This window comes from Mytilus californianus, unplaced genomic scaffold, assembly GCF_021869535.1.
Source record: "Mytilus californianus isolate M0D057914Y unplaced genomic scaffold, xbMytCali1.0.p SCAF_3, whole genome shotgun sequence".
Classification (NCBI taxonomy): Eukaryota; Metazoa; Mollusca; class Bivalvia; order Mytilida; family Mytilidae; genus Mytilus; species Mytilus californianus.
Genome location: NW_026262679.1, coordinates 57,941,000 through 57,966,551, shown reverse-complemented (window position 1 = coordinate 57,966,551; position 25,552 = coordinate 57,941,000). Strand labels below are relative to the sequence as shown.

The 25,552-nt window shown below is 32.5% G+C and overlaps 1 protein-coding gene across 2 annotated transcripts; it reads left to right on the top strand.

Moving 5' to 3' along the window:
- Positions 1-303: 303 nt before the first annotated feature.
- LOC127733033 (microfibril-associated glycoprotein 4-like) lies at positions 304-18,796 on the top strand. 2 transcript variants are annotated; one of them, XM_052242301.1, is made up of 6 exons: positions 304-416; positions 849-977; positions 1,415-1,545; positions 2,320-2,416; positions 3,867-4,031; positions 18,505-18,796. In XM_052242301.1, the coding sequence occupies exons 1-6, from the start codon at positions 311-313 to the stop codon at positions 18,750-18,752; spliced, it is 876 nt and encodes a 291-aa protein (XP_052098261.1). In that variant the 5' UTR covers positions 304-310; the 3' UTR covers positions 18,753-18,796. The 2 variants fall into 2 exon arrangements, with proteins under 2 accessions (XP_052098261.1, XP_052098260.1); XM_052242300.1 differs by lacking the exon at positions 18,505-18,796 and adding an exon at positions 5,850-6,140.
- The last annotated feature ends 6,756 nt before the right edge of the window (positions 18,797-25,552 follow it).

The window sequence follows — 25,552 nt, the reverse complement described above, 5'->3', positions numbered from 1 at the left end:
AACTAAGATGGGTGTTATGTTACTTTATTCATGAAATATTTGCAATAACAATTCCTTGTTATTCTTTTTAAATTATCTGCAACTTGAAATGTACTCTGATAATCAAATCTGTAATACTGTGTATTCAAAGAAAATTTAATAGCATTGTTCAGCTTCTATTCTAAAATGACAGTATATTTGTTAATTTTTGTCATGCTAACAGAATATTAGGAAATTTATTTAACTTGACAAAAATGTAACACCTTGTAAAAATCAATTTACAGTCCATGTATATAAACGATATTTTTTACAAGGTTATCAAACTTCAGGAATGCACATTTTAGACATGAAGATGATTCTCTATACGACTATATCGCTGATATTCTTTACTGGAAACACGTTTGCAGAATCATCGCCAGGAAAGGACTGCGCATCTGGTATAATATTCTTTAAATTATAATGTTTTAAATAAATTCTTAAACATAAGTTAAAAAGGGAACCTAAGATTATTTTAAGACAATAACTCTTGAAGCATTTATTGCCTTAATTTGTTAACTGGTGATCAATATGAAATTTCTCCTATTTTTGGTCTATAAAGTTTAAATGAAGGCTTGGCTGAAATTTTATTTTGACTTCCCTTAAGATTTAGAATTTTGTCTCGTCAGTTTCAGTCCTAATCTACTTTCCCCGGCTATTTCCTAGGTGAAACTTTATTGGTTGTTTTTAAAGTAACGAATTATTTGATATGCTCTGGTTAATATATAAGACATATAATTTAGATAAAAAAATTATCAATACCAATGATACCATTATGTGACAAACTATCAAATGTATAATAAATTATTTCGTGAAATTTATTTCTGTTGTAGCTGTTACATTTTATGGTGAAACAGCTAATAAAGTCGTTGGGTTACTCTCTGACAATTGTGCATGCAGAACAAACAACGAAATAGTAGATGAAGATGATGATGATGATGAACCCCAATCCTCGTGCAAAGGTATGAAAGCCATTTATATAATTTATTGCAAAATAACTGATCTAATGTGGTAGTACACATGACTGTATTCGTTTCTCTCGAATTAATACCAATGTTTTATACATATATATATTATATATATATAATATCAGCACAACAATGTTAAATCTGCAAATTTGCGGAAGCAAGTTTTTTGTTCATCCCTCGCCGGGATTCGAACTCATGCATATATATACATAAACATCAATACCAATTCCTTAAAAAGTAAGTACATAACGGTTCACATTAAGATTGTTATGACATTTGGTAATAACCTTATTGGCTGTTTGTTTAGTGATATTCAATTACAAGACGTCAAATAAGAGCCTCTGACACCAATTCAAATTATTTATTTCACTATAAACCAAGTAATCTAGAACAAAAAGTCACGTGTTTTGAAACGTATTTATATTTTTTAGTAAAGAGACCAAGTGACTGTGGTGAGCTGGACAAATCAAATTGTAAAAGTGGAATCTACAAGATCTTCCCTGATAAAACTTCTGGTTTCAAGGTTTTCTGTGAAATGAAGAAACATGGTGGGGGATGGACTGTGAGTTTAAATGGAATGATAGATGAACACAAAAAATAATCAGATAAGTTAATGATAACCAACTGTTGAAACCACAACCCCGTCCTCTTTTCCTCGAGTGTGACCTTCCGAATTAGACTGATCAACGGGTTTCTCCTTACATAATCAACACGACGGGTAACACATGTGGAGCAGGATCTGATTATCCTTCCGCAGCACTTAAGATCACCACCGGTTTTTGGTAGGGTTCATGTTGCTCAGTCTTTAGTTTTCCATGTTGTGTTTTATGTATTGTTGTTAGTCTTTTCGTCGATTTTTCGTTTTTGGCCATGGCATTGTCAGTTTGTTTTGGACTTTTTTTAAAGCTGGAATGTCCCTTTGGTATCTTTTGCCTCTCTTTTAGTGTTTTAGCAAATGAATTAAGCGTTTAGAAAAATTGAACGGTTAATCCAAAATACTGTATATAAACAAACTACGAGTCAATTTATTCCTAGGGAGGAATTTTACATCTAGCAAAAATAATTTATATTGTTTATCTCTGAGAAAGAAACTTTTTTATTCTTATTTTCAATTATTAATATTATCATCGTTATTATTATTATTATTATCATTATTATTATTATTATTATTATTATTATTATTATTATTATTATTAATAGTTTTTTTTTTCAATTACTCATGAAAACCTTTTTGTATTTCAGTTATTGAAAACAAAAACATTTTCGCTTGCGTTTTTAAATTTCGAATGAGTTATATGTTCATATGTCTATACTTGTTATTTGTTGTTATTTTCAGGTTTTTCAACGTAGAATGAATGGAAAGACTAATTTCTATAGAGACTGGGCCACTTATAAACAAGGATTTGGTAACCAATGTGAAGAATTTTGGTTAGGTAATAAATACTTTCACATATATATATATAGAAAATTTATAAGTTCAACTACTATACTGTCATTTACTGAGAGCTAAAAAATAAAATAAAAGTTCTTAAGATTCGTCTTTGTATGTTGATAGACTGATCTCTAAAGGATTAATTTATTGTACTGTTGTATAGTCATTGCATATTCTATCTATCGTTTTTATCAACATCAGTTTTCTTATTTAAACTTTGTAAAAAACTAAAATGTTCGCTTTTGTACATTGTATTCCTAAACAAAATGAATTCTACATGTCAAAAATCACGTCTTTCTGCATTGATTATGAAATTGCATTATGATTGTCCATTCCGAGGTAGGGCAAATAAAATAAGAGATTCAGTGTAGAACCTAGTGATTTTATATTAGCAATAACTGCTTTTTCTAATTTATTTTGCCGCTATTATAGAGTACGTCCGATCTGTGGTTTTGTTTGATGTTTTTCTGCTTTGTATCGATCTGATGAGTTAAACCTTTTTCAACTGATTTTTATAGTTTGTTCTTATGTTGTGCTGTTACACCACTGTCCCAGGTTAGGGGGAGTCTGGACCCTGTAGTTCAGTGGTTGTCGTTGGTTCATGTCTGTCATATTTGATTTTTGTAAATTGTTTTGTTATAAATCAGGCTTTTAGTTTTTCTCAATTGAATTGTTTCATATTTTTCAGGTCGGGGCCTTTTATAGCCGACTATACAGTATGGGTTTTTCTCATTGTTGAAGGCCGTATGGTTGCCTATGATTGCTTACATCAACTTCATTTGATCTTTGGTGGATACTTTTCTTATTGGCAATCATACCACATCTCCTTATTTTTATATTAAGTGCTCTTCTGTAATGATTTTATCGTACGCTTTTAATGTAGCTTTTTAATGTCACTAATAAAAAGTATGAAAGGTGTATGTGCCCGTCTTGAGTCAGGGAAACTTTTCAGTGGCTTTAATAACTTTGTTTCCGGCTTTCAAGGAATTCCGTTTGGCTGTCAGATCTTTGATAGTTTCTGCTAAAATCTATCTAAAATTTTCAGACTTTGTCTAATTTAGAGCTTACAAATTTTTTGTGTATCTGTATTGCTGTAACAATGACAAATATCTGAAATATCCTTTCATTCTTTGATTTTTTCAAGATGAGTTTGTCTTAGTCTAAATAACTTATTGTAGAATGACTGCATGATTGATTGATTATACCATGAACAGACATTTTTCCAAATCATTTAATTGATATGAATTAAAGCAGATGAGTATATGCGTCAATGAGACAGCAACCATCGACAAAAAAAGACTTCTAGACAGTAACGTACAGTCTTCAACATCACGCAGGTGTTAAATTTACCAGATGCAATCAAGATCTGCCAATATCACCCAATTCTAGAAAATAACAAACAATATTAAGATATGTCATTAATTGTACATTTCAACTTGAATTTACGTAAGGTAACGACCATCTGCATCAACTTACCTCTCAAGGAAAATACAAATTGAGGATTGATATGGAAGACTTCGAAAACAACCAAAAGTATGCCCTGTATAAGAAGTTCAGCGTTGGTAGCGAAAGTTCTGGATATATTTTGGATGTTGGTGGTTATTCTGGCGATGCAGGTAAGCTTCTTTTGTCTTTAGAGCCTTTATGGTTTTTTTATCTTATCTTCAACCCATACTTTTATTCATTTTTTTTTTTTTTGACTTTCCGTTTGATGAGAGGAGAAAATATCTGATGACGTAATATTTTAACATATTTTTGCAGATTTCAAGTCGACTATTTATCTATACAACATGAAAGAAAGCCATTTAACACTTTCCCAACGTTCTTAAAATCTGACTAAATGATATGGGTTTTGAAGATCTAAGGCAATAATAGAATTAATGTTCAAATTTTCAAGTTTTAATGTTACTGGTGTTTTAAATGATTTCCCAAAACATGCAGGTAAAAAAGGGAAGATGATACAAAGGCTTTTTGAAGACTAAAAGAGGATTGAGGACCCATAAACATTTTAACCACATTCACGTATTATAACTCCATGTTATCCTTTCATGTATTATTTGGTTTTCAATTTATGTTCATATATGGATTCGTAAAAATATCCTGCAAAACACTTGTAACGTGTACACCAGTTTTATGCTCGATCCGAAATATTCTATTTTCATATTACTCAAAACGTTAATTGTATTCATAAAATGGTATCAATAACTAAAAATATGTACAACTGCTCTTTCTTTGACAGTTAAATTTATTTATAAAAATCATTTCCCTATCAATATATATACACTGATACAATTTTTTTCAATTACTATCTGCGTAAGGGACAAACTTGTCCTTATTGTAGAATTTGATACCCTACAAGCTATGTCTTGTATTATAAGGTACAATGTATACTTGATAAGCTACAACATTTGTCTAAGTCTTAAAGATTTGGCTTCAACCTTGTCCTTCGATGAAATGTCATATTAGAGACTACAATCTCTCATAATCACGTGACCGACCGTGCAAGAATCTCATGGGTAGTCAAGGTCGTTAAAATCCCCCTCGTCATAATCACGTACCGTACGTATCGTGGTCATTGCCTTCGTAGACCTGCGACTTGTGACACTGAACTAGAATGCTCCTTAGCTCATATACGACTCTAATGGTCAAACCATTATTGTAGATGGGAAGTTACCTTACATTCCTCATAGCTCATTAGATTTTTCCCTTCGAACACCCCTTTACATTTGACCTGACCTCAAATTTACCTATCAAATATCTTGTTCGTTTCTATGTTTTATCTAGGTATCATAACCGAAACATAAAATAAGGTTGCTTTCAAACCGTTACTATCGTTAACTCTCAAAACTTTAAATCAGTAAACACCACACACTCATTTGTATCAAAGTATTCAATTTTGGAAATTTGCTCATATGGTATCTATTTAATAAATAATTTGCTATTTCAATAAAAAAAAATATATATGAATAAAATTTCACAACTTCTGTTTTCAAGAAAAAAATTGTGTCACAGCCAATGTAAAAAAAACGAATCTTTAAAAGGTAAATTTTCTGTAAATTGAAATTTTGACAATTAGAAGGGGTATCCAATGCTCAAGTAAACAAAACCAAATTGAAATAAAAGTGAATTATATTGATGTTTTTACTTCTTCTCACAGTACGATTTATTTTTCCGTACCGTACGTACGTATCCAGCAACTTTCACCTCAAAACCCTTTGGATATTTTAATAACTTTAAATTACTAAACAAAGAAAGGACAAAATAAAATTGATATTCAACGTCTCTTCAACGGAAAACGTAATGATTAGTTTGAAACAAATTATTTTTACATCCGAAAACATAGTTACATAATTAACATTACCATCGTTGTTACGCATTTTGGATATGACTTGAGTAATTGAATTTCTATAGTAACATACTACGTACATTTACAGGAGATTCGTTGGCTGTTCAGAATGGACAGAAATTCTCGGCAAAAGATAAGGATAACGATAAATGGGGCAAGTCATGTGCAGTGGCGTACAAGGGTGGCTGGTGGTATAATACATGTCACTTTAGCAACCTGAATGGTCTCTATCTGAAAGGGAAACACAAATCATATGCTAATGGCGTCAACTGGTACCACTGGAAGGGATATCACTACTCACTGAAAGAAACAGTCATGATGATCCGCAAAGCCTAGATAGATAAATATAAATATTGACCAATAAATAATGCACATTTTACATTTTCATTGTTTCTTATTTGTATATTCAAATTATTATGAAGAGTGTACCAGTCTATCATTAGATTTCGGTTTTATAGTTTGTGTTGAAATGTTATTAGTGTCATGGTTGGTTCCTCATTGCCTAAGTTTGATCTGATCACAAATTCAAACAGATTCCTTACAGTTCGAATCGGTTTGATCTGATCACAGATTCAAACAGATTCCTTACAGTTCGAGTCGTCTTCATTATAATATTTTATTTTAAACAGTTTTTTTAATTGATATCAAACCCCATGGGTAAGATGATTTCCTGGTCCGTTTTCTAGAGGATGCATGTGATATCGCAATAAAAGATAATATATAAATGCAGTTATGGATTAAAAAATTGTATTTTCAGTATATCTTATAGTCAATACTTTTTACCATACATCAATATGGTAATAGTTGTAGACTGCTAGTATATTACCTTTGCTGTTAGTTGAACCGTTGAACCATATAACTATGTTGTCGTGAGAGGATCAAAGCGAGATACAAATAAACTATATCAAAATACATGTAGTTTAGACCAAAGATGTGTATTAGGCACATTTTTTTGGCCATTTATGAACTCATTCCTGATGAATCGCATCTCTTTACTAGGTGAAAATAATATAATTTCAAGGCTTTCAAATACTTTTACCTAACAGCTAAAATTGAAGCAGATTGATACATGTTTGATAATCTGATCATCTAAAACAACAGTTATTAACAGTTTTTTTTTAATTGATCAAATCAAATGTGTTAGATGAGTTCCTGGTCCGTATTCTAAAGGATGCCTATGATATCATAATTAACTCAAATAGTCATATAGCTCTTCAACTGTTTAGGTTCTAAAAGATACTTGGCTCTCAAATATTCGGCTTTGAGCGTTCCTGATGAAGGAAAATCCAGAAAAGCGCTTCTGAAGCATGAAATTTATAACGTGTTGTTTTCATTTTTTACAGCACTGGGTCGATACCTCTGCTGGTGGACTATCAGTCCCCGAGGGTGGCATCAGCTCAGTAGTCAGTACTTCGGTATTGACATGATTTATAACAAAACATTTCTAAAATTTTCCGTTTATAAATTTTTAAATTAAAAAGAATCTAAGGTTTCAACTCCCTCAGGCAAAATTGACCCTAAGACGGATTTGGCTATTTTTAGGTACTTTTTGGGGCATATAGCTCTTCAACTGTTTAGGTTCTTACACATCCTTAATTAACTCTTAAATATTCGGCTTTAAGCGTTCCTGATGAAGGTAAATCCAGAAAAGCGCTTTTTGACGCATGAATTTATAACGTGTTGTTTTCATTTTTTATATGGATTAAAAATGTCCATAGAAATTAATTGTTTGCTACTTTACATGAAAGTTGAATAGTAACTTCCGGTTTTAAAGTCAGTTCCATTAATAGAAGATAGTTCATTTCAGACTGTTTCCAAAAATACAAATATTTAGGTTCTTTTTTCTTGAAATAATGAACATAACATGCAAATTTACGGTCTAAAAAGTCACGTTTGCTTTCAGTTGATATGAATTTCTACAATGATTCCAAGAAGAAGATATCTATGAACTTTTGTTTGAAATAATGAAGGGAAATAATTTCTGAGTGTCAAAATGCCACTTACCTTTTTGATATGATAGGCAACGTCATTCTGCTTTAAAAAGATATATGTTTCTAGCTTTTTTTACATACAGTAATTAAAATATCTTACGTTCGGTATACATAAGGTCACTCCCAGTTGACCTTATTCAATGTCTTAAATAAAATAAGGAGATTTGGTATGATTGCCAATGAGACAAATATCTAGCATAAACCAAATTACCATATGTCTTCCAACCCAATGCAAAATACCCTATGGCTTTATAGTATACCAGAATGAAGTTATAAAAAAGGTCAATTTGTAAAACGTCAAATCGACCTTGACCTAGAATGAAGGTCAGAGGTAATGAATCTCAAATCGAAAGACCATATGTCTCTTTTAAGCAAGGTTATAATGCAAAACTGCCCATTTCAAATATTTAAGGGAACAACATTCCTTCTAAAACAGTCACCAGAAAACGCCAACCCAAATGTATTGACGTTTCATCCAGACGTAAAACAAAATTAGAATTTTATTACATGACCTTGACCTTTGACCTAAACCTCAGTTAACTACTTATATATCAAGAAATTCATATCAAAAGACTCTCGGTCTCTTTGTATTACACCGACATACGGTTTTTGTCAAACAAATAAAGGAAAGTAATAGAATTGTGAATGGAAACGGGGAATGTGTCAAAGAGACAACAACCCGACAAAAGAGTACAAATCAGCCCAAGGCCACACATGAGTCTTCAAAAAGCGAGACAATCCCGCGCACGGAGGCGGGCTTCATCTGGTCCCCAAACAATAATGTATACTTGTTCAGCGAAATGGACGTCACACTAAACTCCGAAACATATTAAAAAAGCAAAATAAAAAAAGCACACAAGACTAACAAAGGCTAGAGGTTCCTGACTTGGGACAGGCGCAAAAATGCAGTGGGGTTAATCATGTTTTGTGAGATCTCATCCCTCCCCCTATACCTCTAGCCAATGTGGAATAAACAAATACACAGAAATACGCACAGTTATACTCAAATTAAAAAGAAGTCCGAGTCCGATGTTGGTATAAGTAACAGAAGAAACTAAGTAAAATGACAATGATGAACATAAATTAACAAAGGACAACTATCAGTTACCGACATGCCAGCTCCAGACCTCAATTAAACTGATCGAAAGATTATGTCTTCATCATATGAAAATCAAGCACAATCCCTCCCGTTAGGGGTTTAGTACCATGCCATCAAAAATCATTCGAGAGGAATATATCATGCCAACAACTGGTTTTGGAATAAATGTGTTTTATTTCCGTTGCAAAGACCCAATGTGTGAATCAATATCAATTCCAAAAATGCCATTTTTAATGACTTGACAACAGTATCGTAAATATATCACTTGTGAATAAGTCTGTTTAAAGGTTTGGTTAGCTTTTTTTCACATTAAAATATTGATTTATTCAAATTCAAATCCGACTATATTGACAGACACAAATGTCGATATTTGGAATTTGGCTTTCCTATTAAAAAAGTACGTATCTGGTTGCCAGACTTGGGGTAATTGTAATCATTAATCAGCTGTAATCGATTACAATTTTTCAAGTAATCATTGTAATCATTAATCAGCAAAAAATCTGATTACATGTAATTTAATTTAATCAATTACATTTCAAAATACCTTGTAATCCTGATTACTTTTTGATTACATTCTGATTACAATGAAAAAATTCTCAAATTGTGTGATTATTTCTTAGTTGTACAGCTGTAATATTTGAACATACAAAGACAACTTCAAACTTGTTTGACACATTGCAAGATAAGGATGATGATAATGTAATATGTTTGATTTATTAGATGTATTGGGGGTTAATGAGAACAAATTAAAACCCTGAGCTTAATTTTTATTGAATAAATTAATAGAAATATGATTAATATTTATAGCAAATTTATAGGATTCAAAAATCTACATTTTTTATATAATTCAGATTTGAAGTGAATTGGTGAAAGGCTTAACATTCTGGGTTTTTTATCAAAAAGAAAGGAAAATGTTGACTTCTGTTTTATTTTGATAAGTTTTTTTAAGGAATAACTGTTTCATTGATCATAGGTTTTTATTGTAAATAAGTCATGCTAGTATTAGTTTAGGCTTAGGGGAAATTCGCCTAATTGCGGACAGCGCCGATATGCGGACGGAAAACGGATATCTCACTTTTCAATGAAATTATGAAAAATTCAAATAAAATAGATATAAGAAATAAGGTGTTTTGTTTTCTATTGACACTCTATTTTGTTGCAATAAGGATATCACGTTTATTACTTTCGATTTACTTTTATGTCATGTGATTGAAAGTGCATGCTATAAATAGCTTATGTCAACAAGTTTGAAACCCGGGAAATTTTGAAAAAGATCTAAAGTCAACGTGTCAGTCTATACACAGTTATTCATGTAAGTATGGTCATTTATGTGTTGAAAAGCAATAGGCATTGTGTATTATATGCAAGGAAACATTTCTTTTAATTATTTTTACTGATTTGTCTAAATTTTGATTACAAAATAGGAAAAAGCAAGTGTCCGCATTTACACTACCAAAAATAATATGATAGCCAAAATGCGGACACAAGATATTTTGAACACGTGTAGTGGTGCAATGTCAATACTATGATGTGGAAAATAAGCAAAATTCTCTTAGAATCTCCTAGTATTAATGCGAATCCTATACATTTCAGTATATCAATAAAGTGTTGATTTGGGTTTATTTGTTTTCCTTTCATTTTGCATATTACGAATATAATGCGTTTACCAGTCTGATTTTCACTCCAGTTGCACCCATCTTCACTAGGTCAAAAACTGAAAAACATCTTTCTCAAAGCCGGGTTTTGAAGTCAATCTATTTCTCTCTCTTTACAGAATGTCTACATGTTTAGGACTTTTTGCAAGAGAAAATGGAATGTACCTAGTTTTAGGTACTAAAACCGTCGCCAAAATGAAATTGCAACAATGTCTCGTAGACGAGTGGCTATTTGACAATGATGCTGTTTGCTGTTTATTTATGAAATTATTATGTTTATCAAAACATGTATATGTATCAACACTACTATGTGAAATTATTGAAAGTGATAAGGAAAATGAATTCAGCAGCATTGTGTTTATTGCTAGAAAATTAAGTAAAAGAGGTAAAGAGTTGGACATTCTTACTGCAGAAGAGGCAGACGAACTCATTGATATCACGGATATTCTTTTGAAGAAATGATTTAATAAAACTTTTTTAAAATATGATAGAAATAAAATAACCATACATCGGTTTTAAAGATCTCTTTAGATTTTCTGCGAGCGTCCAACAGTAATGACCTTGTACATCCAGTCGTCTGTCTGTCTGTCCGTCTGTCTAATGAAAAAAAAAAATCCGGGAAATCGGGAAACAAACGTTAACTAGAAAACTGACAACGTCATGAAAGGCATCACCGGTCATTTTCAAAAAACGAAAAATCGGAAATGCTCCACATGAAAATCGGAATGGAGCTTCCTCCATTGGTATTAAATGTCATGTGTATCCATCTAGGCACATTTAAGATAAATTGGTGAATGAATCTCAGATTTTTGTCTCTTGTCTTGAAATTAAATCTATTACCGACTATCAGAAAGACAGACGAAAAGAAATCTATCGTACTTGCTGCCATTTTAAACAATGTAAATTGCTATCAATATCTGTATATACCTATCTTCTATATAAAAATAAGGAGATGAGGTATGATTGCCAATGAGACAACTATCCACCAAAGTTAAAATAAAGTGGATGTAAATAATTATAGGCAACCGTACAGTCTTCAACAATGAGAAAAACCCATACCGTATAGTAAATAGTCGGTTCCTATAACATTGAGCAAAATATTAATAAATCTTCTGATATTTTTTTCAGAATGTTAAGAGCAAAAAATAAATCACATATATTGAAATATAACCTGAAATCGCTCGAGAATGCTGTCGAGACCGTTAAGACTGGCCAAATGTCCGTGAGAAAGGCAATGGAGCATTTCAACGTTCCTAAGTCAACCGTTGGGGATAGAGTTACCGGAAAAAGAAATATACAAGTTGGTAGGGGCCGCAAACCAGCCCTGCCCCTAGAATTGGAAAATTCAATAGTTAAATCTGTAAAACGGGCATCACAGTTAGGAGTTGGTATATCACGCAGGCAACTTCTTGTGAGAACTGGGACATTAGTTAAAAGGCTAGAGATCAAAACGCCTTTCAAAAACTCTATACCAGGAAAAGATTGGTGGCAGAATTCGAAAGAACGCCACAATGACCTAGTTATTAGAAAGCCTGAAAAAACAAGGCTCCCTTAGATGCAGGATGATGAACAGACAGAAAGTAGAAGAGTATTTTCAGGAATTGGAGAAAATTCTGATTGAAAAGGATATTACAAATAAACCTAAAGTTATTTGGAACATGGACGAGACGGGTAAATCATTTGAGCATGACCCAGTTAAAGTATTGGCAGAGAAGGGTGCTAGAAATGTCCCAGGTCGCACTAGTGCTATGAGTACGCACGTAACAATCGTAGCTTGTGTGAACGCGGAGGGGCAGAAAATTAGTCCACTGTCAATTGTACAGGGCAAAACAGAGCGGTCTGTATTTGGATTTAATATCACAGAGGCCCCGAGTGGCACTATGTGGGATTATCAAGACAGTGGTTGGATGAACGACAGAATCGGTGAGAAATGGTTTAAGGACATTTTCCTGAAACAATGTGGAGGGGATCGACCCCAGCTGTTGATCCTCGACGGACACTCGTCACATGAATCACTGGCTTTGATCCAAGAAGGAATCAAGGAAGACATAGTAATTTTGTCTTTGCCACCACATACCACTCATTATTTACAACCACTGGATCGATCAGTATTTGGCCCATTCAATAAACAATATGATAGAGCCTGCTCGGAGTTCTTGCAGGAGAATATGCTCCACAAAATTGACAAATGGACATTCCCAAGTTTGTTTAAAACTGCATGGAATGAGGCTCTAAGCAAAGAAAACATCAAAAGTGGATTCAGAGCATGTGGTATATATCCCTTTAACACTCATGCCATACCGTCGGAGGCCTATCTCCCTAGTGAAGCATCGGAAAACAAAGATAAAGCCCCTACATCTGACCAATCATCTGACAAATCCAACGCCCACTGTAGTACCACAGCACAAGTGTATAGCGCAACAGCAATTCCAACGGCATCTGGCGATGAAATGGTATCAATTGAAAATGGAGGGCAAGCGTCAACCATGTCAGAAGCGGGTGATTTCGTACAACCAGAAATTGATGACCCCGAAGCTTTACTTCAACTTATCTTGGATAACAAGATACATTTAGTCGGTACCGCGGATGATGATGGTACGATGGAATTGTTTGAGAGTTGGAACACCGAAGTACATTCATTGTTTCTCCCATTTGAATCAAATGCCCAAGAAAATAACAAAGTCGCCCCAGAGACTAAAACAAAAAAGTATAAAAACGTTTCAAAACAATCACACCGTCTTCTAACAAGAGAAGAAGTAGTAAAGGAAAAACTCTTAATGCAGCAAAAGAAAGAGGAAAGAGAAAAGAAAAAGGCAGAAAATAAACTTAAAAAAGTTGAGAGAAAAATGAAGAAAGCTGAAGTGGAGTCAAAAAAGGCTACTAAATGTAAAAGTAGAAAGGACAAAAAAGTGAAAACAGAAAATTAAGTGAGGTCTATTAATACTATTTTAAATTATTTGTATGGACATAAAAGCGAAATCAATTAGCGTTGTATGGACAAAATAAATTATCCCTGTGTTGACCGTTTGATACTTTTTTGGTCATATCAATTTTGGGTTTCTCTATGGACAATAAAAGCACTGTATAATATATCATTGTCTCTGACTTGGTACAGACATTTTCAAAGACAAATAATGCATCGATCTTTATATATATATATATATATGTATATATAAGTACGTCTGAACCAGTGACAACTCTACGACGAATTATATACATATATTGGCAAACCATTGCACAACAATCTTAAAGTCATCGTCCCATAATTTATCCGAAGTCCTTGTCTAATTCCACGTAAAACATGAAAGAGAAAAGACATCATAGTATGAGAAACAGCCTGAGGTACGACATATGTTCTTAATACACCATTTGAATATTTTTGATCTGAAAAACGGCAAGTGAAAAAAATCAAAGAAACTGAAAATGAAAAACAAAAACAAAAAAATTAGAAATAAAGATACAACAATCACAGTAATCTGAAAAAAAATTGAAATAATGAGCAATGAGGAATAGCTCTACAACTTTCAATCCAAAATCCATTGTACTCGCAGTACATGTCTTTATGAACGATATGTCTCTCCCTTCTGCAGCACTTGAGTACATTCTTCCATATTTGGTTCTGTAATTTTCTCATGTGAACGACATATACCTCACGTTTTCTTCCCTGCTTGGACAGATGAATATTGGTATTTAGGGCCCCGCCGAATAGCGGGTCGCCCTATATAGTGATCAACCTGTCCGTCCGTAACAAATCGTGTCCGCTCTATATCTGGAGAACCGCTATGATTTCATACTTTATACTTGACATGTATATTAACCTACACCAGAGGGTGTGTCATAATGTTTGTACAACTTCCTAGGTCAAAGGTCAAGGTTAAAAACTTTGGTTTCAGTTGACAACCCCATGTCCTATGGTAAAGATCGTGTCCGCTCTATATCTAGAGAACTGTTATGATTTCAAACTTTATACTTGACATGTATATTAACCAACATCAGATGGTGTGTGATAATGTATGTACAACTTCCTTGGTCAAAGGTCAAGGTTAAAAACTTTGGTTTCAGATGACAACCCCATGTCCTTTGGTAAAGATACAATTTTTTTACCACACGTTATTCACAGTGGGGCCCACAGAGATGGCTCCCATCTCAACGATGTCTAGTTAATCATACTATGCACCTATCGTTAACCTGTTGTGTTTTAGACATTTTATTTAAGGCACCGAACTTGGTATGCATATTCTGCATACATTGGTATCCTGTCGCCAGCCGGTTAAAATCCGATGCCATTTTTTGGTCAGAGATCGGGTATTATGTAGAAAATTAAATATATGTGTGACGAAATGCAACGAACACCAATAACGTATCATCATAAGTGACCATAATTTCCAGCACTACCTTTTTTTATTATGACCCGCCGTCTTTAGGCGGGTGCCCTATATTTATCACTCTGTCTATCAATCCGTCCGTCTATACTTTCTATGCCGTAGGACTAAATTCAAGTTTGCTTTGGTAAATTGTAAAAGAATTTTAACACAACATTTTATAGTACCATTAGGGGATGCTCTCTTTCATTGTATTTTAATTTTCATTTTGAATATATTGGACTTAGGCCAGCCGGGCCCTTCATTGAGGAGTGCCACGGGTCAGTGTTCATAATACTGTCTTTTTTCATAATTCCCTGAAATTTCAAATATAAAAATCTAACACAAAGGCGTTTTATGCTATAGGACTACCTGATTTTTAAGTGATTGGGAATTGTAACGAATGCCAAGCGATTTGAAATTGATAATTATCACAAATATATCACGTATATATTTGCGTGCATGCATCTTGAAAAACAATATCACAATGGAATTTGTCAGTACAAAAAAGTTTCTGCTTCTTATATCATTTTATAATTGGCGTGATATGAGATATTTAATGAACTTTTTTAATCTCATTTTTCTCACCTTTCCACGTGTATTACCGGTTCATGTGCGAAAACCATTTCCAGACATGCTCTAAGATGCACTGAAATGGTATTAATGAAAGGTAATACTATATATATATATACATAGTAGGCCCTAACTACGTTTTGAATAGCAAGAACAGATTGAAAATAAGTGTCCGCAATTTGACGATAAAGTGTCCGTATTTTAACTCCCTCTGTCCGCATTTACACGACTGGACATTTCCGCGGGTTTTAAGTGTTTCCAATCTACCAATCAAGAGAGGAGACCTGAAAACGCGGGAAATAGTTCATTTGATACCCCTCTATCTTCTCCTGTCTAGTGCAACCACCAGTGTGTCCGCAATTGGCCCCTACGGTATCCAAACTTCCGGATTTGAAAAAGTGTCCGCAATTAGGCGAATTTCCCCTAATTGATTTATTTACTTCTTTAAAAAATAAACTGTTACAATATTGAAAGTCATTGTTAGCCTAAATAAAAAGTATTATACATATATTCACAATTAAAAGATGTGTACTTGATGATTGTTTTACTCATGTTATACTATTTTAAAACCTGAATTAAAAGCCTTTTGTTGATATTGTGATTATTGTCACATTTTAATTGACAGGTAGAGGACCAATTAAAGTATGTTTTTATTTCAATTACCTATTCTGTACCTAGGGCAATATGATAAAAGATAAAAGAAAATTTATCTAACTAGCACAAGCAAAATTGTGACAAATATGTTTTTTTTTAAATAAACAAATGTTGGTATATATAAGTACACGTAAAATGTAATGATTATTAAACAATACTATTACAATTTTTAGACGTTTTTTTGACTGATAACTGAAATACATATAAAATCTGTAAGATGTCAGAAAGACAATAGCCAAGCCTCTTTAATTTAGAAACCTTTATTCAATAGAAGTCAAAATATTTCATAGATTAATAATTATAGAATGGTAAAGTGTAAAGGGCCATAACCAGTGACAAAATGTTCATGTTTATATGTTGTGAATCTTTGTGGTATATTAAATCAATGAATTTGGAAGTTTTCATTTTGAATTTGGAGGTTATCATTTCATAACATATCAAAAAGTGAAATAACAAAATACTGTAGTCAACACATCAAATGAATGGGTAACAACTGTCATATTCCTGACTTAGTTAACAGGCAATTATTTCCTAATGAAGAAAATTTTATCAAATAAAATCCTTTCTCAAAACATGCTACAGTTGTAATCTTTATTTATTAACATCATTCAAATGGGTTATTTTGAAATTCATTGTAATCAGATGTAATCATGATTACTTGCCAATGTAATCATTAATTTAATCAGCTACTTTGAGAAATGATGTAATCATTAATTTAATTTAATCGTACAATTGACAAAGTAATTGTAATTTAATCAATTACATTGAAAGTAATCGGACCCACCTCTGCTGGTTGCTGAAAAGGTCGTTGAAGTCACAAGGGAACCATCGAGGTCCCCAATGACATAGATTCTTTATCATAGATGATCATAAATAAATATTTAAAGAAAGAAATCGAAAAGAAAGTCGTATGAAGGACCTTTTCATGTCAATTTTTTATTTCGCCGTTGAATAGTGTTCCACCAAAACTATTCTCATGAACAAGTGATCATTTTAGATTTAAGTTTAAAAGGAATGGGTGCTATCATTGGTTATGTTGACAAAGACAGTTACTTAGGGAATGGGGTTTAATTTAAATGATATCCAGACAATAATGCATATGCAAAGTTAATTTAAAAGCAAGGCCGCAACTGTTTTCTTTTCAAACGGGACTTGTCATTGATTTATTATAAACATTTAAATAAAGTTCCTTATTTGGTAACATTTGGAAATTTCAGTTATTTATACGGGTTTACGATCAGCAGCTCACATATGTAAGCGTGTGGCAGGCACTTGCCTCTGAAACAAAATACCTAAATATTACACGTTGTATTAAAGTATATAAGTATTTTGTCAAGTGCCTGTGCAGCGTGATACAAATGCTGTCGCTTCCAAGCTTCCACTGATGTTTCGAGAATTAGGATTTGATATAATCAACTATATAGGTGATTTTGCAGGGGTACGCGTCGCCAGTAAAACTGCATTTGCGACCATCAAATCGTCAATTGACGACGGCAACTACAGTACTGCTTTGTAAGATTTTTTAAATCCGTCAGTGTGGTTTCAAATCTCAGCGTGTTAATTTTAAAAAATCGTCATTTTTGCTTACTGAAGTTTCTATCTATCAAATATAATTTTTAAGATATAAGGCAAAACCGCAAAAAAATTGGTAAAAATCATCATAGCTCATTAGATTTTTCCCTTCGAACACCCCTTTACATTTAACCTGACCTCAAATTTACCTATCAAATATCTTGTTCGTTTCTATGTTTTATCTAGGTATCATAACCGAAACATAAAATAAGGTTGCTTTCAAACCGTTACTATCGTTAACTCTCAAAACATTAAATCAGTAAACACCACACACTCATTTGTATCAAAGTATTCAATTTTGGAAATTTGCTCATATGGTATCTATTTAATAAATAATTTGCTATTTCAATAAAAAAATATATATATGAATAAAATTTCACAACTTCTGTTTTCAAGAAAAAAAATTGTGTCACAGCCAATGTAAAAAAAAACGAATCTTTAAAAGGTAAATTTTCCGTAAATTGAAATTTTGACAATTAGAAGGGGTATCCAATGCTCAAGTAAACAAAACCAAATTGAAATAAAAGTGAATTATATTGATGTTTTTACTTCTTCTCACAGTACGATTTATTTTTCCGTACCGTACGTACGTATCCAGCAACTTTCACCTCAAAACCCTTTGGATATTTTAATAACTTTAAATTACTAAACAAAGAAAGGACAAAATAAAATTGATATTCAACGTCTCTTCAACGGAAAACGCAATGATTAGTTTGAAACAAATTATTTTTACATCCGAAAACATAGTTACATAATTAACATTACCATCGTTGTTACGCATTTTGGATATGACTTGAGTAATTAAATTTCTATAGTAACATACTACGTACATTTACAGGAGATTCGTTGGCTGTTCAGAATGGACAGAAATTCTCGGCAAAAGATAAGGATAACGATAAATGGGGCAAGTCATGTGCAGTGGTGTACAAGGGTGCCTGGTGGTATAATACATGTCACTTTAGCAACCTGAATGGTCTCTATCTGAAAGGGAAACACAAATCATATGCTAATGGCGTCAACTGGTACCACTGGAAGGGATATCACTACTCACTGAAAGAAACAGTCATGATGATCCGCAAAGCCTAGATAGATAAATATAAATATTGACCAATAAATAATGCATATTTTCATTTTCATTGTTTCTTATTTGTATATTCAAATTATTATGAAGAGTGTACCAGTCTATCATTTGATTTCGGTTTTATAGTTTGTGTTGAAATGTTATTAGTGTCATGGTTGGTTCCTTATTGCCTAAGTTTGATCTGATCACAAATTCAAACAGATTCCTTACAGTTCGAGTCGGTTTGATCTGATCACAGATTCAAACAGATTCTTTACAGTTCGAGTCGTCTTCATTATAATATTTTATTTTAAACAGTTTTTTTAATTGATATCAAACCCCATGGGTAAGATGATTTCCTGGTCCGTTTTCTAGAGGATGCATGTGATATCGCAATAAAAGATAATATATAAATGCAGTTATGGATTAAAAAATTGTATTTTCAGTATATCTTATAGTTAATACTTTTTACCATACATCAATATGGTAATAGTTGTAGACTGCTAGTATATTACCTTTGCTGTTAGTTGAACCGTTGAACCATATAACCATGTTGTCGTGAGAGGATCAAAGCGAGATACAATTAAACTATATCAAAATACATGTAGTTTAGACCAAAGATGTGTATTAGGCACATTTGTTTGGCCATTTATGAACTCATTCCTAATGAATCGCATCTCTTTACTAGGTGAAAATAATATAATTTCAAGGCTTTCAATTACTTTTACCTAACAGCTAAAATTGAAGCAGATTGATACATGTTTGATAATCTGATCATCTAAAACAACAGTTATTAACAGTTTTTTTTTAATTGATCAAATCAAATGTGTTAGATGAGTTCCTGGTCCGTATTCTAAAGGATGCCTATGATATCACAATTAACACAAATAGTCATATAGCTCTTCAACTGTTTAGGTTCTAAAAGATACTTGGCTCTCAAATATTCGGCTTTGAGCGTTCCTGATGAAGGAAAATCCAGAAAAGCGCTTCTGAAGCATGAAATTTATAACGTGTTGTTTTCATTTTTTACAGCACTGGGTCGATACCTCTGCTGGTGGACTATCAGTCCCCGAGGGTGGCATCAGCTCAGTAGTCAGTACTTCGGTATTGACATGATTTATAACAAAACATTTCTAAAATTTTCCGTTTATAAAAATTTTTAAATTAAAAAGAATCTAAGGTTTCAACTCCCTCAGGCAAAATTGACCCTAAGACGGATTTGGCTATTTTTAGGTACTTTTTGGGGCATATAGCTCTTCAACTGTTTAGGTTCTTACACATCCTTAATTAACTCTTAAATATTCGGCTTTAAGCGTTCCTGATGAAGGTAAATCCAGAAAAGCGCTTTTTGACGCATGAATTTATAACGTGTTGTTTTCATTTTTTATATGGATTAAAAATGTCCATAGAAATTAATTGTTTGCTACTTTACATGAAAGTTGAATAGTAACCTTCGGTTTTAAAGTTAGTTCCATTAATAGAAGATAGTTCATTTCAGACTGTTTCCAAAAATACAAATATTTAGGTTCTTTTTTCTTGAAATAATGAACATAATATGCAAATTTACGGTCTAAAAAGTCACGTTTGCTTTCAGTTGATATGAATTTCAACAATGATTCCAAGAAGAAGATATCTATGAACTTTTGTTTGAAATAATGAAGGGAAATAATTTCAGAGTGTCAAAATGCCACTTACCTTTTTGATATGATAGGCAACGTCATTCTGCTTTAAAAAGATATATGTTTCTAGCTTTTTTTACATACAGTAATTAAAATATCTTACGTTCGGTATACATAAGGTCACTCCCAGTTGACCTTATTCAATGTCTTAAATAAAATAAGGAGATTTGGTATGATTGCCAATGAGACAAATATCTAGCATAAACCAAATTACCATATGTCTTCCAACCCAATGCAAAATACCCTATGGCTTTATAGTATACCAGAATGAAGTTATAAAAAAGGTCAATTTGTAAAACGTCAAATCGACCTTGACCTAGAATGAAGGTCAGAGGTAATGAATCTCAAATCGAAAGACCATAGGTCTCTTTTAAGCAAGGTTTATGAGTTATAATGCAAAACTGCCCATTTCAAATATTTAAGGGAACAACATTCCTTCTAAAACAGTCACCAGAAAACGCCAACCCAAATGTATTGACGTTGCATCCAGACGTAAAACGAAATTAGAATTTTATTACATGACCTTGACCTTTGACCTAAACCTCAGTTAACTACTTATATATCAAGAAACTCATATCAAAAGACTCTCGGTCTCTTTGTATTACACCGACATACGGTTTTTGTCAAACAAATAAAGGAAAGTAATAGAATAGTGAATGGAAACGGGGAATGTGTCAAAGAGACAACAACCCGACAAAAGAGTACAAATCAGCCCAAGGCCACACATGAGTCTTCAAAAAGCGAGACAATCCCGCGCACGGAGGCGGGCTTCATCTGGTCCCCAAACAATAATGTATACTTGTTCAGCGAAATGGACGTCACACTAAACTCCGAAACATATTAAAAAAGCAAAATAAAAAAAGCACACAAGACTAACAAAGGCTAGAGGTTCCTGACTTGGGACAGGCGCAAAAATGCAGTGGGGTTAATCATGTTTTGTGAGATCTCATCCCTCCCCCTATACCTCTAGCCAATGTGGAATAAAGAAATACACAGAAATACGCATAGTTAAACTCAAATTAAAAAGAAGTCCGAGTCCGATGTTGGTATAAGTAACAGAAGAAACTAAGTAAAATGACAATGATGAACATAAATTAACAAAGGACAACTATCAGTTACCGACATGCCAGCTCCAGACCTCAATTAAACTGATCGAAAGATTATGTCTTCATCATATGAAAATCAAGCACAATCCCTCCCGTTAGGGGTTTAGTACCATGCCATCAAAAATCATTCGCGAGGAATATATCATGCCAACAACTGGTTTTGGAATAAATGTGTTTTATTTCCGTTGCAAAGACCCAATGTGTGAATCAATATCAATTCCAAAAATGCCATTTTTAATGACTTGACAACAGTATCGTAAATATATCACTTGTGAATAAGTCTGTTTAAAGGTTTGGTTAGCTTTTTTTCACATTAAAATAATGATTTATTCAAATTCAAATCCGACTATATTGACAGACACAAATGTCGATATTTGGAATTTGGCTTTCCTATTAAAAAAGTACGTATCTGGTTGCCAGACTTGGGGTAATTGTAATCATTAATCAGCTGTAATTGATTACAATTTTTCAAGTAATCATTGTAATCATTAATCAGCAAAAAATCTGATTACATGTAATTTAATTTAATTAATTACATTTCAAAATACCTTGTAATCCTGATTACTTTTTGATTACATTCTGATTACAATGAAAAAATTCTCAAATTGTGTGATTATTTCTTAGTTGTACAGCTGTAATATTTGAACATACAAAGACAACTTCAAACTTGTTTGACACATTGCAAGATAAGGATGATGATAATGTAATATGTTTGATTTATTAGATGTATTGGGGGTTAATGAGAACAAATTAAAACCCTGAGCTTAATTTTTATTGAATAAATTAATAGAAATATGATTAATATTTATAGCAAATTTATAGGATTCAAAAATCTACATTTTTTATATAATTCAGATTTGAAGTGAATTGGTGAAAGGCTTAACATTCTGGGTTTTTTATCAAAAAGAAAGGAAAATGTTGACTTCTGTTTTATTTTGATAAGTTTTTTTAAGGAATAACTGTTTCATTGATCATAGGTTTTTATTGTAAATAATTCATGCTAGTATTAGTTTAGGCTTAATTGATTTATTTTCTTCTTTAAAAAATAAACTGTTACAATATTGAAAGTCATTGTTAGCCTAAATAAAAAGTATTATACATATATTCACAATTAAAAGATGTGTACTTGATGATTGTTTTACTCATGTTATACTATTTTAAAACCTGAATTAAAAGCCTTTTGTTGATATTGTGATTATTGTCACATTTTAATTGACAGGTAGAGGACCAATTAAAGTATGTTTTTATTTCAATTACCTATTCTGTACCTAGGGCAATATGATAAAAGATAAAAGAAAATTTATCTAACTAGCACAAGCAAAATTGTGACAAATATGTTTTTTTTTAAATAAACAAATGTTGGTATATATAAGTACACGTAAAATGTAATGATTATTAAACAATACTATTACAATTTTTAGATGTTTTTTTGACTGATAACTGAAATACATATAAAATCTGTAAGATGTCAGAAAGACAATAGCCAAGCCTCTTTAATTTAGAAACCTTTATTCAATAGAAGTCAAAATATTTCATAGATTAATAATTATAGAATGGTAAAGTGTAAAGGGCCATAACCAGTGACAAAATGTTCATGTTTATATGTTGTGAATCTTTGTGGTATATTAAATCAATGAATTTGGAAGTTTTCATTTTGAATTTGGAGGTTATCATTTCATAACATATCAAAAAGTGAAATAACAAAATACTGTACTCAACACATCAAATGAATGGGTAACAACTGTCATATTCCTGACTTAGTTAACAGGCAATTATTTCCTAATGAAGAAAATTTTATCAAATAAAATCCTTTCTCAAAACATGCTACAGTTGTAATCTTTATTTATTAACATCATTCAAATGGGTTATTTTGAAATTCATTGTAATCAGATGTAATCATGATTACTTGCCAATGTAATCATTAATTTAATCAGCTACTTTGAGAAATGATGTAATCATTAATTTAATTTAATCGTACAATTGACAAAGTAATTGTAATTTAATCAATTACATTGAAAGTAATCGGACCCACCTCTGCTGGTTGCTGAAAAGGTCGTTGAAGTCACAAGGGAACCATCGAGGTCCCCAATGACATAGATTCTTTATCATAGATGATCATAAATAAATATTTAAAGAAAGAAATCGAAAAGAAAGTCGTATGAAGGACCTTTTCATGTCAATTTTTTATTTCGCCGTTGAAAAGTGTTCCACCAAAACTATTCTCATGAACAGGTGATCATTTTAGATTTAAGTTTAAAAGGAATGGGTGCTATCATTGGTTATGTTGACAAAGACAGCTAGTTACTTAGGGAATGGGGTTTAATTTAAATGATATCCAGACAATAATGCATATGCAAAGTTAATTTAAAAGCAAGGCCGCAACTGTTTTCTTTTCAAACGGGACTTGTCATTGATTTATTATAAACATTTAAATAAAGTTCCTTATTTGGTAACATTTGGAAATTTCAGTTATTTATACGGGTTTACGATCAGCAGCTCACATATGTAAGCGTGTGGCAGGCACTTGCCTCTGAAACAAAATACCTAAATATTACACGTTGTATTAAAGTATATAAGTATTTTGTCAAGTGCCTGTGCAGCGTGATACAAATGCTGTCGCTTCCAAGCTTCCACTGATGTTTCGAGAATTAGGATTTGATATAATCAACTATATAGGTGATTTTGCAGGGGTACGCGTCGCCAGTAAAACTGCATTTGCGACCATCAAATCGTCAATTGACGACGGCAACTACAGTACTGCTTTGTAAGATTTTTTAAATCCGTCAGTGTGGTTTCAAATCTCAGCGTGTTAATTTTAAAAAATCGTCATTTTTGCTTACTGAAGTTTCTATCTATCAAATATAATTTTTAAGATATAAGGCAAAACCGCAAAAAAATTGGTAAAAATCATCATCAAAAGGCAGTAACTCTAATAAGGAGTCGACTGATGATTACGACCATGTAAACTTATCTGTAGAACTTAATTTTGTCTTGCTGATCATTTTTGCTTATTTCAGTTTCTATCTATCTAATATAATTTTAAAGATAAAAGGCAAAAATGTAAAAAATGGTAAAAATCAACATCAAAGGGCAATAATTCTAATAAAGAGTCGACTGACTATTTCGACCATGTTAGACTTATTTGTAGAGCTTGTCTTGCTGATTATTTTTGCAATATTTAAGGTTTCTCTCTATCTATTATAGTTTTCAAGATAATAAGCAAAAATGAAAAAAAAATGGTAAAATTTGTCATTTGAGGGCAATAACTCCTATAAAAAGTCGTCTGATAGTTTTGACGAATAAGAACAATTGGTAGAGCTCAACATTCTGAACATTTTTCCTTTTTGTCAGATTTTCTCTATTTGTAACAGTTTTCAAAATAAATAGACAAAACTTGCATTTTACCCCTATGTTCTATTTTTAGCCATGTTGGCAATCTTGGTTGGCAGGCGGGGTCATCGGACAAATTTTGTAAACTAGATACCCGGGTTAATGATGATTCTGGCCAAGTTTGGTTAAATTTGGTAGTTTCAGAGAAGATTTTTGTAAAAGTTAACAGTCAACGACGGACGACGACCACGGACGACGAACGACGGACGCCAAGTGATGAGAATTGCTCACTTGGCCCTGTGGGCTAGGTGAGCTAAACAGGCTGTTTCTTGTGTAAGATGGAATAACCAAACTTTAAGAATAGAACAAGGTGTAAGACAAGGTGGAACTCTTAGTGCAGATTTGTATGAAATTTATATAAATACCCTTTTAGAAATTTTAACTGATTCAAGATATGGAGGGAAAATGGATCAATCTCATGTTGTGCTCCAACTTGTGCAGATGATTTAGCCATGCTCAGTAATTGTCCGTTTAAGACACAGATTTTAATTAATATGGCATTTGACTTTAGTAAACAAGACGCATATTTACTACAACCAGCAAAAAGTTGTGTTATACAATCTAAATCTTGTCACCATGAGAAAGTTAATGAACATTTTTGGTCTCTAGGCAACGCTATACTCCCAACTTCTAATAAAACAACACATACTG

Bases quoted from the DNA above. Each gene is read 5' to 3' on its own strand.
- LOC127733033 (XM_052242301.1), top strand. From the start codon at position 311: ATGCACATTTTAGACATGAAGATGATTCTCTATACGACTATATCGCTG. The intron at 1,546-2,319 runs GTGAGTTTAAAT...TGTTATTTTCAG, and splicing joins AACATGGTGGGGGATGGACT to GTTTTTCAACGTAGAATGAA. The intron at 4,032-18,504 runs GTAAGCTTCTTT...GTACATTTACAG, and splicing joins TGGTTATTCTGGCGATGCAG to GAGATTCGTTGGCTGTTCAG.